Source organism: Artemia franciscana, chromosome 13, assembly GCF_032884065.1.
Source record: "Artemia franciscana chromosome 13, ASM3288406v1, whole genome shotgun sequence".
NCBI lineage: Eukaryota > Metazoa > Arthropoda > Branchiopoda > Anostraca > Artemiidae > Artemia > Artemia franciscana.
The window spans coordinates 13,710,561-13,723,989 of NC_088875.1; the positions used below are offsets into that span (position 1 = coordinate 13,710,561).

Below are 13,429 nucleotides of genomic sequence, written 5' to 3' on the forward strand. Positions count from 1 at the left end.
GTTTGTTGCAAAAATAAAAAAAAATTAAGCGTATCGAAGAAGCGTATCGAAGAATCGGACAAATTCCTCGCGATAGCAGGGCACGAACCTGACTGCCGTTATTCTAGCGGCAGAGACGTATCCACTATACTATCCCGAGGTACATAGTTATAGGATTTATTGAAATAGTGATTTGTGTAATCAATTATAACAGCTGATGTTATTTATTGACAGCAGTGTATTTTACAATCAAGATAATAAGTTTATCATCAAGTCTTTACCAAAATAAAGAAGTTTTAGCAAATAATTATTCAAAAGTAAGCCAATTAGAAAAATTTCCATTTACCTTTGTTATTATCGTAAGCTTGTATTTCGGCGATTATGATTATCAAAATATTTACGCCATTAGGATTAACTTAACTTCACATCTTGGGTGTTCTCTATCTTACGAGCAAGTACCAAATACCCCATGGAAAATGCCCCCTTCCCTGCAGAACATTCCTTTCGGATGATTTCTACCCACATACTCTCCTTGGATAATACCAAATGAGAACCTAAGCGAACATAACCCAAATGAGAGCCTAAAACGAACATAAATGATTACGTATATAAGGGGGTTCGTTCCCTCCACAATACCTCACTCTTTACGCTATAATATTCTTGGAAATTATAACTATTTATTCTACGGCCTATGTGATTCAGGGGTCATTCTTAAAGAATCGGGACCAAATTGAAGCTTTAGTGCAACAGCGAGGTATTGACGATGAGGAGAACCCCCTCATATACGTAATAAAACTATACAAATATAGAATTTCGTTGCTTAAGTTAATTCGTAAGTTACGTATATTTATTACTAATAAATTTCAGTTCTTTCAGAACTATTTCAGTTCTGAAATAGCATTCATTCCGTGAACACCTATCTGTATACTCAAAGTTACCAGTGAGAAAAACCGGTTTCTTGATATAGTCTAACTTGCATAATTGGATTAGTATATCTGGATTGGACATAGTTCATTATAAATTTGGTCGTCAATTTCGGAGCATCTACAAGGGATTCTTTGTAAGAAAGGGTTTAAATAGCCCCCTTATAAACATCATTTAGTGTCAGAGGATAATAACTTATTGGAAATTTTGCATTGAATTGAAATAGCTTGACTGGTAATACTACATGAATTTGACTTTGAACGAGTAACAGCATAATCCGGGTACCTACATAAAATGTGTGATGAAATGAATTATATCAAGATTAGTATGGCAAGGTGATTATATAGATTAGTATGGCAAGATTAGTATATTCGTCATTTGCATGGCAAGGTGAGGTAGGGAAAAAGAACTGAATGAAGAAGGGAAAATAGAAAAGGATCAATAGCTTGTATATGCCCCTGAATTAAGAGTTGTGATTATGGATGTGTTTTTGATGTGACCAAACTTGGTTGTTTTGGCCTATAGTTTCTGAGACGCTTATACTTGGTTTTCTCGGCCTATAGTTTCTGAGTGCCTGGATTGATCTTTGTGCTATATAGCGGTGTTAGCCGTGCCCTTGATTGGGGAATAATACATTGAATGTAGGCACTGGCATGAATAATAATCTGACACTTTTTTTCCGGTAAGATTGTTTCGTATATTTTTACATAAATACGGGGAAAAGAAAGAAGCAGAAAAGAACTGAAAATGCATCAAGTGATGATGGCCCATCAAACCGTTCCATGTTTGATATTTCGGATGCATCAAGTGGTCCAAATTCAGTGTTTTCGAAAGCTAATGATGAGTTATCTTTAAAATCTTTGGCTGATAATTTCACTCAGATGTTAGAAATTATAAAAGATAATAAGAAGGTTTTGGAAGATAATAAGAAGGTTTTGGAGTCAATTGATGGTAGATTAAAAACTTTGGAATGCCGCATTTCAACAGTGGAATCTGGACATACAAATTTAAACACAAAAGTTAATCGTGTTGAAGCTGAAGTTACTGGCGTGAAAAGCGAAATTGATGAACTCAAGAAACATCTCTGTGTTGTCTCGGAAGAGGCTCGTTTCTTCAGGGATTCTACATCTAATTTATAAAACCGCCTAATGTCCCTTGAATATAGATCTAATGACAGCAACCTAATTGTGTGGAATGTTCCGTGTGAAAGCCAAAATGAAGCTAAAGTCAGTGTTGCCAGATGTAGCATAATTATGCGGAATGTAGCATAATTAGGGACCAAAAGCATCCAAGCATAATCCTCCTTAAGATAGCATAGTTGTAGCATAATCTAAGACGATGTAGAACAACTCATAACGTCATATCAATAAAACGAACACCAAAGATGGTTTATCGAATTTTTCGACCAAACTAAAGTAAAATTTTCGGTACAGCGACAGACTACGAACCATCTGGTATTTTTTTGTTGTTCTGATCCTGTGGTCTATGGCAAAGAAAAGCGCACACAAGATATTTGAATTTAAACACATGTGGTGATTGGTTGGATTGGATTGGTGAAGATGATTCTTTGATGAAATTTTGAGATTTAGAGGGGTTTCATGTTGTTGTTGTTGGTGGTGAACGATGAGAGAATTTTTTGGGCAATTAGGCCTAGCCCTTTCAACCATAGCCAATGGTTCATGGTTCAAGAACTGGTTGATAGCTACTACACACCAGCTAGATACCAAACTATCGCCGAAACTCCAAAAGATTTTGTGAAAAGCTTATGCTTATCAGATATTGTTTTCCAATCTACCAAAATCTATCATTAGCGGCTAGTTACAGTTAGGGATTTTAGTTTTTGGTAGACACTTCATGAATTGCAATTCTTTCCTCAAAGACAAAGGCTAGCTTAAAGGATCCTCAGTGCCACTAGGGAAACATCCTTGTTTTGGCAATCTCTGGATGGCTGTCAGCCAGTTCTTCAAACTTGTGTTACTCTGAGTGAATGGCTATGTGAAATTCAGCAATTTGTCCTCGGAGTGTATGGTCAGCCTGCTGCTGACCATTACCTCGGTGAGGTAAAGGTGGAGCCCCAGCACAACATTAACATCACAGGAGATAATAACGATAAAATTGGAAACCTTTTCATGAGCTTAACATAGTCTCTTGAAACGAACCTGTGGTGAGAGCTACATTGCCTTCCATGAGGATACCTCTCTCCGGGAATTCTGTTCAGATCGGCAAAGATTCTAATCAGAGATTTGCAGTTGGAGTGTGAAAAGTCCATCAAGACTCTATGTAGTAACTTCATCCAAAAAAGGTTTCTAAGAGACTCTACAAAGATCAGTCCGTCAAACCCGAGTCATTTCTGATCATTAGAAGACGTCTTTTTAGGAGATGAGTGTGCCCAATATCTTTTGACATCAGTGCAGAGTGGTAAAATAACCCCTGAGGACGTGAGCACTCTCCGAAAAAGGTGTTTAAGTTTCTACATTACCGCAGCAACACAGACGCTCAAGCGAATCTCGCACGGTGATCGTTTTTTGAAGTCCCTTCAGTTTGTAAATCCCAAGATGGTCCTGGGAACTGAAAGAACCAGTTTTCCGTCACTAGGTGTCGTAGTGAGGTCTCATGCCAAAACTCACAGACATTGACTCCCAGTGGCGCAAGCTGCTATATGCTTTTAGTGACTCCAAAAAGATAGATATGAGCAAAATTACTACAGACTTGATGTGGAGAAAAATACGCGAAATGAGAAAGTTTACCGACGAAAGAGTTTTTCCAGATCTGGCAGAACTCGCTGAGAGGGTGCTCTCCCTACCGCATTCGAACGCAGATTCAGCAAGAATTTTTTCTTTGATCAGTGATGTCAAGACAAAAAAGTGGAATAGGTTGAAGAAAGAAAGTATTGAAGCCGTGCTGGTCACAAAATCGCGGCTAAGAACAAAAGATTTTGTTCTACAGTTTGCTACAAATATGTCCCTACAGACAATCAGATCAAGCTCCACAATTTCGAGAACCTCAACGTAGCCACCCCACCCCCTGGTCAAAAAGTTGAATTCGAAAGCGAAGATGAAGGAGATCATTGAACATGAACCGCATTTTTTCCTTCTGTTTTTAATGTATCTAAAGTAAAATTTTGATGATGATATAAGACACTATGTTTTTCAAATGCCGCCAACCACTTGGAGAAGAAAGACGACTTGCGAAAAAAGACGAAAAATGTGAACCAAATTGTGAACCAAGATCCTTCCCCTAGACATAAAAAAAGCCTTTTTACTTATTTTCTATGCTATTTTACCTTTTTCTTTGCCTCCTTTGCTTATACCCTGCTTTTGTTCCCTTAGCGGGTTAAGAATAAATTATTAGGCTATTATTATCAGATTATATTCTATTCAGAACCTTCATTAAGATAAGACAGAATTCGACTTGTCTTAACTGGTCAACTTTTTCGTGAAACCTGGGAAAATATAGAATCGTAGCATAAATCTGTCCAAAACAGCATAATTTTGGGCTCATGGAAGCATAATCCTCTCCGTCCGATCTGGCAACACTGGCTAAAGTCATTTTTGAAAAAAAATTGGGAGGACGGTCTGCAGATGTCTGAAGTACCGGAGTTCTCTATTGTGATGGTAAAGAAGGAGAACAAATTTTTTAAAGTGAATTTTCGGTCATCTGATGCTAAGGTAGATATATTAAAAAGAGGTAAACGGCTGAAAGGCAAGTCAGTAGCTAATCACATTAACATTCATTTGAGTGAGGATGCACCTATTTCTATTCGTGTTGCTCGAAAAAAGTTATTTGAAATGAAGGATAAATTGACTGCACTGGGTATATCGTCTTGGGTTTCGAATTCCGTTCCGCCAGTTATTCGTATCGAAAGGGCAAATGGAGTGAAAGCTGTTTATCAGTGTGATCAATTAATTCCCGAAATAAGCCATCCAATGTGTTTAGGAGGTGTTCCACAGTGGAATTATAATTATGTAGTATGTCCATGTAAATGTTTTTTTTTTTTGTTCTTTTTCCCTTTGCTTATATTTTTCTTTTAAGTGTATGTTTGTAGATGTTGTTTTTGTTGTCAAGATTAATTTATGTCAAAGAGAAAAGTAAATAATTTCCCTTTTTTTCCCTTTTAGTGTGAGTGCGTGGTGCGTTTGTGAGTGTATATTGTGTAGGTATCCGGTAAATAAATATTGAGAATTATGTTAGTTTGCAATTCATTCCTTCCTTGGCCGATATTTGAAAGGAAAAGTATTGCTTGTATCTTTTTTCTGTTTGTATATTTTCTTAATCTACCTTCTTTTAATTCACTTATTGCTTGTGTTAAGGATAGTTATTTCAGTCATATTATTGTTGGTTATATTTATTACCGTTTTTTGAAGGAAGTTACTAAAGGCTCTTTTAACTTTCATTCGTCCCGGGATTTACTGAGAAGAATAATATTGGATATTTATGATGATATTTTTTCACTTGACCAGTACCGTTTAAATGATTTTGAAAATGGTTGTAGATTTTGATAGATTGCGTCCACTTGAGAATAGTCCACTTAATTTGGCTCATTTGGAGTTAGTAGATGAAAGTAGAGGGATTGATGATTTTGTTGTAGAGGAAAGTAAAATAGCAGTACACTATATTAGCCCGGTTGATATTTCTGAATCGATGCCTAATGACTCTCTTACAGTTTTCCATTTGAATTGTCGGGGACTGCAAAGCAGTGTAACACATTTAAATGAACTATGTAAGTTTTCTGGAATTCAAATACTAGCTCTAATTGAAACTTGGTTACATAATCATAATTCTAGTTTGTTAGAAATAGGTAATTATCGATTGTGTCTTAAGAATAGAGAAACTCGTCAGCATGGTAGACTGGGTGCTTACATTAGAAAGGACTTACTTGTTAGAGAAAGAGATGATTTAAGGGTTAATAAAGAAATGGTGTTTGAGAGTTTGGTATTAGAGGTTAGCAAGAAATCCAAGGTGTTTTATTTGGTTGTTGTTTATAGACCTCCGTCGAGTAATATTACTGAATTTTTTATGTTACTAGAAAAACAGTTGGACATGATTAGGAGTAGAAACTTACCTATATTTGTGTGTGGTGATTTCAATATTGACCTAATGAATTTGTTTATTAATACAGAAGTTAGCCAGTTTTTAAATATTATGCTGAGTTATGGGTTGAAGCCTACGATTACAGTCCCAACTAGGGTTACTATGAATTCAGCATCGTTGATTGATAATATTTTTGCTAATGTCAGTTACCATAGTGCAAGTGTGATAATAAATGAAGTATATGACCATTTTGGGATATTTTTAAATGTTCAAAATTTTTTAGTAAAGGTACTAGGCCTAACACAAATTCACAAAATAGATATAAAAAGTGATCATTGATAATAATGTGCTCATTCTTTATAAAGTAATGTTAGAGAAATGTAATTTTGAATTTTTAAATAGTGATGAACTAGATATTAATGCTAAGTTTCAAAATTGGTATTCAATTATAAATAGTTTATTGGTTGATTGTAGTACTTGTAAAAATGTAACTCGTCGTAGAGAAACTCCAAAGAAACCATGGATCACCCGAGCTCTTTTAAAGGCTATTATTAGAAGAAGATATTTGTTCAAAATGTGTGCGGCTAGTAATAGTGTAAGTGATAAAACAGAATACAAGATTTATAGTAACCAGTTAAATACACTACTTCGTGACGCCAAAGCTGATTCCTATCGTAATAAATTTAAATCTTGTGAAGGTAACCCTAGAAAAACATGGCAAATTATAAAATCCGTCGTAAGTCCTAATAATGATGGTATATTTCCTGACGGTATAAATAATGATAGTACAATTGCTGATAGAATGTGCCGTCATTTTGCTAATGCGGGGAAGGATTTGGTCCAAAGTATAGTTATTTCTGAGCATGAAGGTAGTTTTAAGAAATATTTATCGAATGCAAGTGATGTTTCAGCATATTTGAAGCCAATCAATGCTTCTGAGCTTTCTGAAACATTGAAAAATTAAAAATTACAGCTTCAGGCTCTGATTTTGTAACAGTTAAAACTTTAAAGTATATTTACCCTGTTATTTCCGGTCATTTAGTGAATTTATTTAATAAATGTTTAAGGACTGGAGTGTTTCCAAGTTGTTTTAAAATTGCAAAAGTTATTCCTGTCTATAAAGGTGGAGATAAAAATGTACTAGGAAATTATAGGCCCATTTCTTTATTACCAGTAGTATCCAGATTGTTTGAGAAATTGATAGTTAAAAGAATGGTTGAATTTTTGGAGAGTAAGTCATTTTTTAATCCCAATCAATTTGGTTTTCGGAGGGGTTTATCTACTGAGCATGCTGTTTTATTTTTGACAACTTTTGTGAGTGATGCGTTGGATAATGGTATGAAAGTCGCTTCTGTTTTTCTTGATACTGTGAAAGCTTTTGACTACGTTGGCCATTTTATACTCATTGCCAAATTAGAAATTTACGGTTTTAGAGGACCATTTCTTGAATTACTGTCCTCGTTTTTAAAAGAAACTAGGGAGATAATGTTTCTTAAGTCAGTAGTGTTAAATTTGGGTACCTCAAGGATCTGTTCTTGGTTCCCTGTTATTTCTATTTTTTATAAATGATTTATGTAGAGCTTTTAATATGATTTCGTATGATCTTGACATTGGATGTGACGGGGAAAAAGTAATTGTTCCCAGCTTTGCGGATGACACTCATATAACTGTGGCTGCACAAACAGGAATTCAGCTGTTGAGTCGTATTAGTTCTCGTCTGGAGTTTGCACAAAATTGGATGAAACTTAATAAGTTAAATTTGAATTATAGTAAATCTTGCTTTTTATTGTATGGTAGGAGCTTAAATTATTACCCTTGGATAGACAGACTTAATATTGCTGATATGAGTATTTTAAGAATAAATTGTACAAAATATCTAGGAGTTTTAATTGATGAATGTCTCAGCTTTAGAGAACATATAGATTATATTAGTCTTAAACTCGTTAGGAATGTTGGCATTTTAAGAAAGTTGCAGTATATATTTCCCAAGAGATAAATAAATAGTTTTGCAGAATAAAGCGCTTCGAGTGTTATGTTGCGTAGGTTTTAAAGACTCGGTACAAAAGAGGCACATAGAATGCAAAATCTTGCCTTTAGCAGGACTTATTACTTTTTATCGGAGCCTCTTTATATATAAATATTTTCAAAATTGTTTACAATTATGTTTTAAAATTATGTTTGAATTAGGAAGTGATATTCACACACATTCTACGAGACAGTCCGATATAATTCGTCGTCCGCTTGCTATTACCCGTAGATCTCAAGGACCCCATGCATGGAATTGTTTACCTACGACTTTGAGAAACATGGATAATTTTCTTGAATTTTGGTGGGAATTAAAGCTATTTTGCCTTAATATTTATGGTTTTGATAGTTGAGTGGACCTCAAGTGGAGCCAAGATGTTGGTTTTGTTTTTGGCGATACTGGTCAAGTGGTTTTAGTTTCTTTTTGTTTTGTCTCTTTTGAAGTGTAATTCCGTTTCGATTGAAATGCAGGGTAATTGAATATTTTCTTCTTCTTCTTTTCTTTTCTCTTTTCTTTTTTCTTTTCCTTTTCTTCTTCTTTTTCGTATTGTTTTTATTTGTATGTGTATTGGGGTTGTAAGCCCAAACAAGCTTTGCTTCGGGCCATTTGCTTGTTTTGTTTTGTTACTTATATTAATAAACCCATCTTTCTCTCTCTCTCTCTCAAATAAAAACGTTCGTAAAAAAAAGTTCTAGTTACCTTTTTAAGTAACCAAAAATTGGAGTGCAACTAGACCTCCACGTCCAACCCTTTTTTTATCAAAATCGTCCGATCAAAACTATGAGATAGCCATTTAGTAAAAAAAAAAAAAAAAATTATGCAAATTTCGTTTTAATTATTCATATGCGGTGAGTGAAAATCAAAACAGGCATTAATTAGAAACATTCAGAAATTAAATTTAAAGAAACATTTTTTAACTGCAAGTAAGGAGCGACATTACAGCTTAAAACGAACAAAAATTATTCCGTATATTAAAAGGGTTGTCACCTCCTCAACGCATCGCTCTTTACGCTATAGTTTTTATTGTTTTAAAAAATAGAGTTGTGAGAAAGAGTTAAACCTTAGCGTACTAAAAAAAGAAAAAACTAAAAAAAACTAAAAAAAGTAAAAAACTGAAAAAGAAAAAAAAGAAGAAACTGAAAAAAGAAAAAACTAAAAAAGAAAAAAAGAAAAAACTAAAAAAGAAACAAACTAAAATATGACGTCAAAAAATATAAAAATTAAAAAAATACAAAAAAAAATAAAAAAAAGGAAAAAAACTGTAATAAAAGATAAAAATCTATAAATGACGTCATATTCGCAACAAGAAGCCAGGCTTGCGGCTAATAGGGATATTAAAAAAAGAAGGCGTGTCGCTGTACTACAAAAGCGATGCGTGTATAATTATCCTACAATGTCACCAAAAAGGGAACTCCAGGAGGAAACACCAGAGCAACGCAAAACCAGGCTTGCGGCTCAAAGAGAAAGGGCCAGATTAGGAATGTCCAATTTACGTCATCAATTCGATCCAAAAATGATATAGCGTTGCCAGGACCCGGAACACAAGGGACAACGAGAATCCATCTATAAAAGCCTGCCGCGTGCCATGCTGGGGCCCGGCGGTGAAGCCGCCAGGGCCCAGCATTGTCTGCGGTTAGAACACAAGGGACAATGAGAATCCATATATAGAAGCCTGCCACGTGTCATGCTGGGACCCAACACTGCCTGCTGGGTCAATCATGCACTGCTTGCGGTTAGAAACACAAGGGATAATGAGAATCTATATATAGAAGCCTGCCAAGTGCCATGCTGGGGCCCGGTAGCGAAGCCGCCGGGAACCAGCTAGTATATATATGTTACATAATAAAGAAAAACTAAAAAACTGAAAAAAAATAAAAAAAGAAAACTAAGAAAGACAAAAACTAAAGAAAAAGAAAAAAACGAAAAAAAACTAAAAAAAAGGATGAAATTAAAAAAAGAAAAAACTAAAAAAGAAAAAAACTAAAAAAGGAAAAAACTAAAAAAAGGAAAAGATAAAAAAAAACAAGCCAGTCATTAATTCGATCCAAAAATGATATAGCGTTGTTAGGACCCGGAACACAAGGGATAATGAGAATCCATATATAGATCCCAAGCTGGGGCCCGGCAGTGAAGCCGCCGGGGCCCAGTACTGTCTGCTGTTAGAACACAAGGGACAGTTAGACTCCATATATAGAGATTCAGATATTGGGGAACTAGATTCCCAAATCCCCGCCTGTGGCTATTAAAATAACACCTTCATCATTGCAATTGAGTAAAACCTTTTTTGACAATAGTACTCTTATTTTTGAACTGCGTACAGTTGTGAATCTCATTATCAAAGCATTAGACATATTTTTTTTTGGAAAAGCGTTATCAAGGTTTAGAAAAATTTAAAAATTTCAATAACAGTTTCTGAATGTTAAAATAGCTTTCTAACATTAAAGTGCTATGTTGGTATTTTCGAAGACCGCACTGCCTTTTCTTGACACGTAAATAACAGTTTAATAGGGACAAAACCTTTAATTAGAGAGTGAAAACAATAACAAAATCTCTGGATGTTTTGGCCACATTATTTGCCGAGGACAGCCACTGTGTATGTGACTGAAATATCCAAAGATTTTGTTATTGTTTTTACTGTCTAATAAAAGGATTTGTCCCTATTGAACCGGTATTTCGATATTGAAGTGTTTCTAATTAAGCAAAAAATCTTTCAATAAAGGATGGAAAGAGGGTTTTTTCAAAAATAAAATGTCAATTATGTCTATTCCTTATAATCCATCGAGTTTTTGCTTGATAACAGGATCATTCACAAAACTAGTGCCAAGATTTATCTAATGCCTGTCTCATTTATAATTAGATTTATATTTATCATCCACCAACAAAAAGGAGATTTGTGCATCCAATATGCTTGAATTCCTATACAAGTTTTTTTCTATACAGCTAAGGATGGATATGACACTCTGATTGGCTATTTTAGCTAAACTCTAAAAAAGTTCAAATAAACTGGAGTTCAGTGCTACCCCCTTTTTACTTGGATCGGGTGATTTGATGCGAAAGACAAATAGCGGTTGTTATTAGTTGGTTTACGGTAAATTGAAAAAACTAGTTCATTATTCGTTCTATGGATCCAAATATCCAGAAACGGTAACTTATTCTCTGTCTCATTTTCAATTGTAAAAACTAAGTCCCCTCCCTAATTATTTAAATGTTCCAGAAAACCTTCAATTTGTGATTCCCCATAATTCCAAATAACTAAAACATCATCCATATATCTGCCCCAAAATTTAGGTTTTCAAAAATATGTGTGAATAGCTAAAGTTTCTACATACTCTACATAAATATTTGCTGACAGTGGACTTAAGGGTCCTCCCATTACTAATCCTCTAACTTGATGGTAAAAATTATCTCTAAATTTGAAATAATTAGTATACCTGCTAGTTATTTTAATTAAATTTAATATAGTTTCAATCTCAATGCCTGCAGATAATTCTTCTATCCCACTTTTATGCACATTAAGTTTTTTGGATAAAACAAATACAAATTTATCGAAAGGTATATGCGTATACATTGATTTTATATCAAAACTAAAAAGTCTAGAATCATCTGATATTTCATTATTTTTAAGCTTTTTTTTTAATTCTGAGTTTTTTATATAAGACTTTTGGAGATATAATAAAGGCTTAAGCGTCATTGTTACCCATTTTTCAATTTTTTCTGTTGGTGAGTTCCTTGTTGAGACTATAGGTCTTAGAGGAATGCCTGTTTTATGTATTTTTGGCAAACCATATATTCTTGGGCAAACTGATCCCCTCGGAAGGAACTTATAGTACATCTGTGGTGTGATATTTTGATTATTTTTAAGGTCTTCTAAATCCTTTCTTAATTTTGCAACATGAGATGCAGTTGGGTCTGAGTTAAGTTTTTTGTATGTTGAAATATCCTTTAGAATTGTTTCTATTTTACTATCATAATCATCTTTTTCTAGGATTACTACCGTATTGCTCTTATCAGCTTTCGTTATTATTAAAGAATCATCTTTTTAAATATTTCAAAATTTTTGTATCTTTGTTCTTAAGGTTTTCTTGAAAATTGCCAAAATCTTTTATAATATTTACGACTCCCAGTCTTAAATCATCTACATTATTAACATCTTTTGAAAACACATGAATCCCTGTCTCAATCTTTGAAATTATTTCTTCTAACGTTACTTTTTAGGAGATAGTCCAAATTTTATACCTTTTTCAAGGATTTCCTTTTGTTCTTTGGTTAACTCCTTATTACCAAACCTGTAAAATTTTGAATCTGTGATTTAGTTTGGAATCTGTAAGATTTTGATTGGATTTGGGGTTGGGTGACCTGCTTTTGTTTTGTTGCAAGTATTTATAATTTTCATTTTTAATAGATTCCCATTTATACACCCAATGTGGCAGAGGAAAGTTTCATTATAAACAGTTGCTTTAGTTTTATTCTAAAGTTATTACCGTCAGTGCAGGAATTTTGTTTTATGATGTGAGTTGTTCTTATTTATTTTATTGTTTATATTTTTTTCGTGGTGTTTTATTTGTCGTGGTATTTTTTTATGATGTCTTAAAAAAGTCTTAAATTGTCGGTTTGTAACTTTTTTAATTTTTTTTCCGTTGAGAAAGACTCCCGGACGTGGGGCCGAAATATTCGGAGTATTCTTGTTTTTTTTTTAGTTAAAGTGTAGTTTATATATTTTATTTTTGTTCACTGCTTTATAGAAATTAAATCCGTTTTTCTTTAATCAATTTTCGCTCCGGGCCTGTCTTAGGGTTGCCACCTGCCTCAACCTATTTCTTTCAAAACCAGAGGTAACTATGTTTGCCAAGAGCCCATTGTCTCATTATCTCATTGACGAAAAAGTTTAGTCTTTCTTGGTGTCCATATTTACATGTATTTAAAAATAAAACTTTAACAATAAGAGTTAAATAAATAGGTAAAAATCACCTAGGCTAATTCAGGAAAAGACAAGTTTACATGTGTGTTTTCAGGTTATGGCTTGTTGCCACCTTTCTTCTCAATCCAAGCTACTGTATCCATTCTTATAGAGGCTTTTTACTAGATAAATATAACTGAGTCAATAAAATAGTGGCATGAAGCACTGGTATTTTACTAGCTCAATTTGTTTTATTGGGTAAATGGCTGAAGTAATTAAATGATGTAAAAGTAATGTGGAAGAATATTGGTATCAGTTAATAAATTTTAAAAAAATTCGGAGGTATTTTAGCAAATTTACTTGTATCAGTTGATAAGGTTGATAACCTTTGCATCTTTACTCAAATCACCTATTTTTCCAACTTTATGTCCTAAGGACAAGTAAAAACATATATTAAGTTTATTAAAGACCTTACCCTATTTTCAATTCATTAATAAGTGGCTTTCCTCTTTCTCTGTCTGATATATATGTATTTACTGCATCCTAGAAGAAAGGAAAATATTACATATAAA

At 33.8% G+C, this 13,429-nt stretch overlaps 1 protein-coding gene across 1 annotated transcript in view; it reads right to left on the reverse strand.

The window, feature by feature from the left end:
* LOC136034553 (THO complex subunit 1-like) overlaps nt 1–13,429 on the reverse strand; it is a 64,203-nt gene that overhangs the window by 41,058 nt on the left and 9,716 nt on the right. The window contains exon 2 of the mRNA XM_065715787.1: nt 13,333–13,400. Coding sequence (XP_065571859.1) covers nt 13,333–13,400 — 68 coding nt within the window. The remainder of the gene's footprint in view (nt 1–13,332; nt 13,401–13,429) is intronic.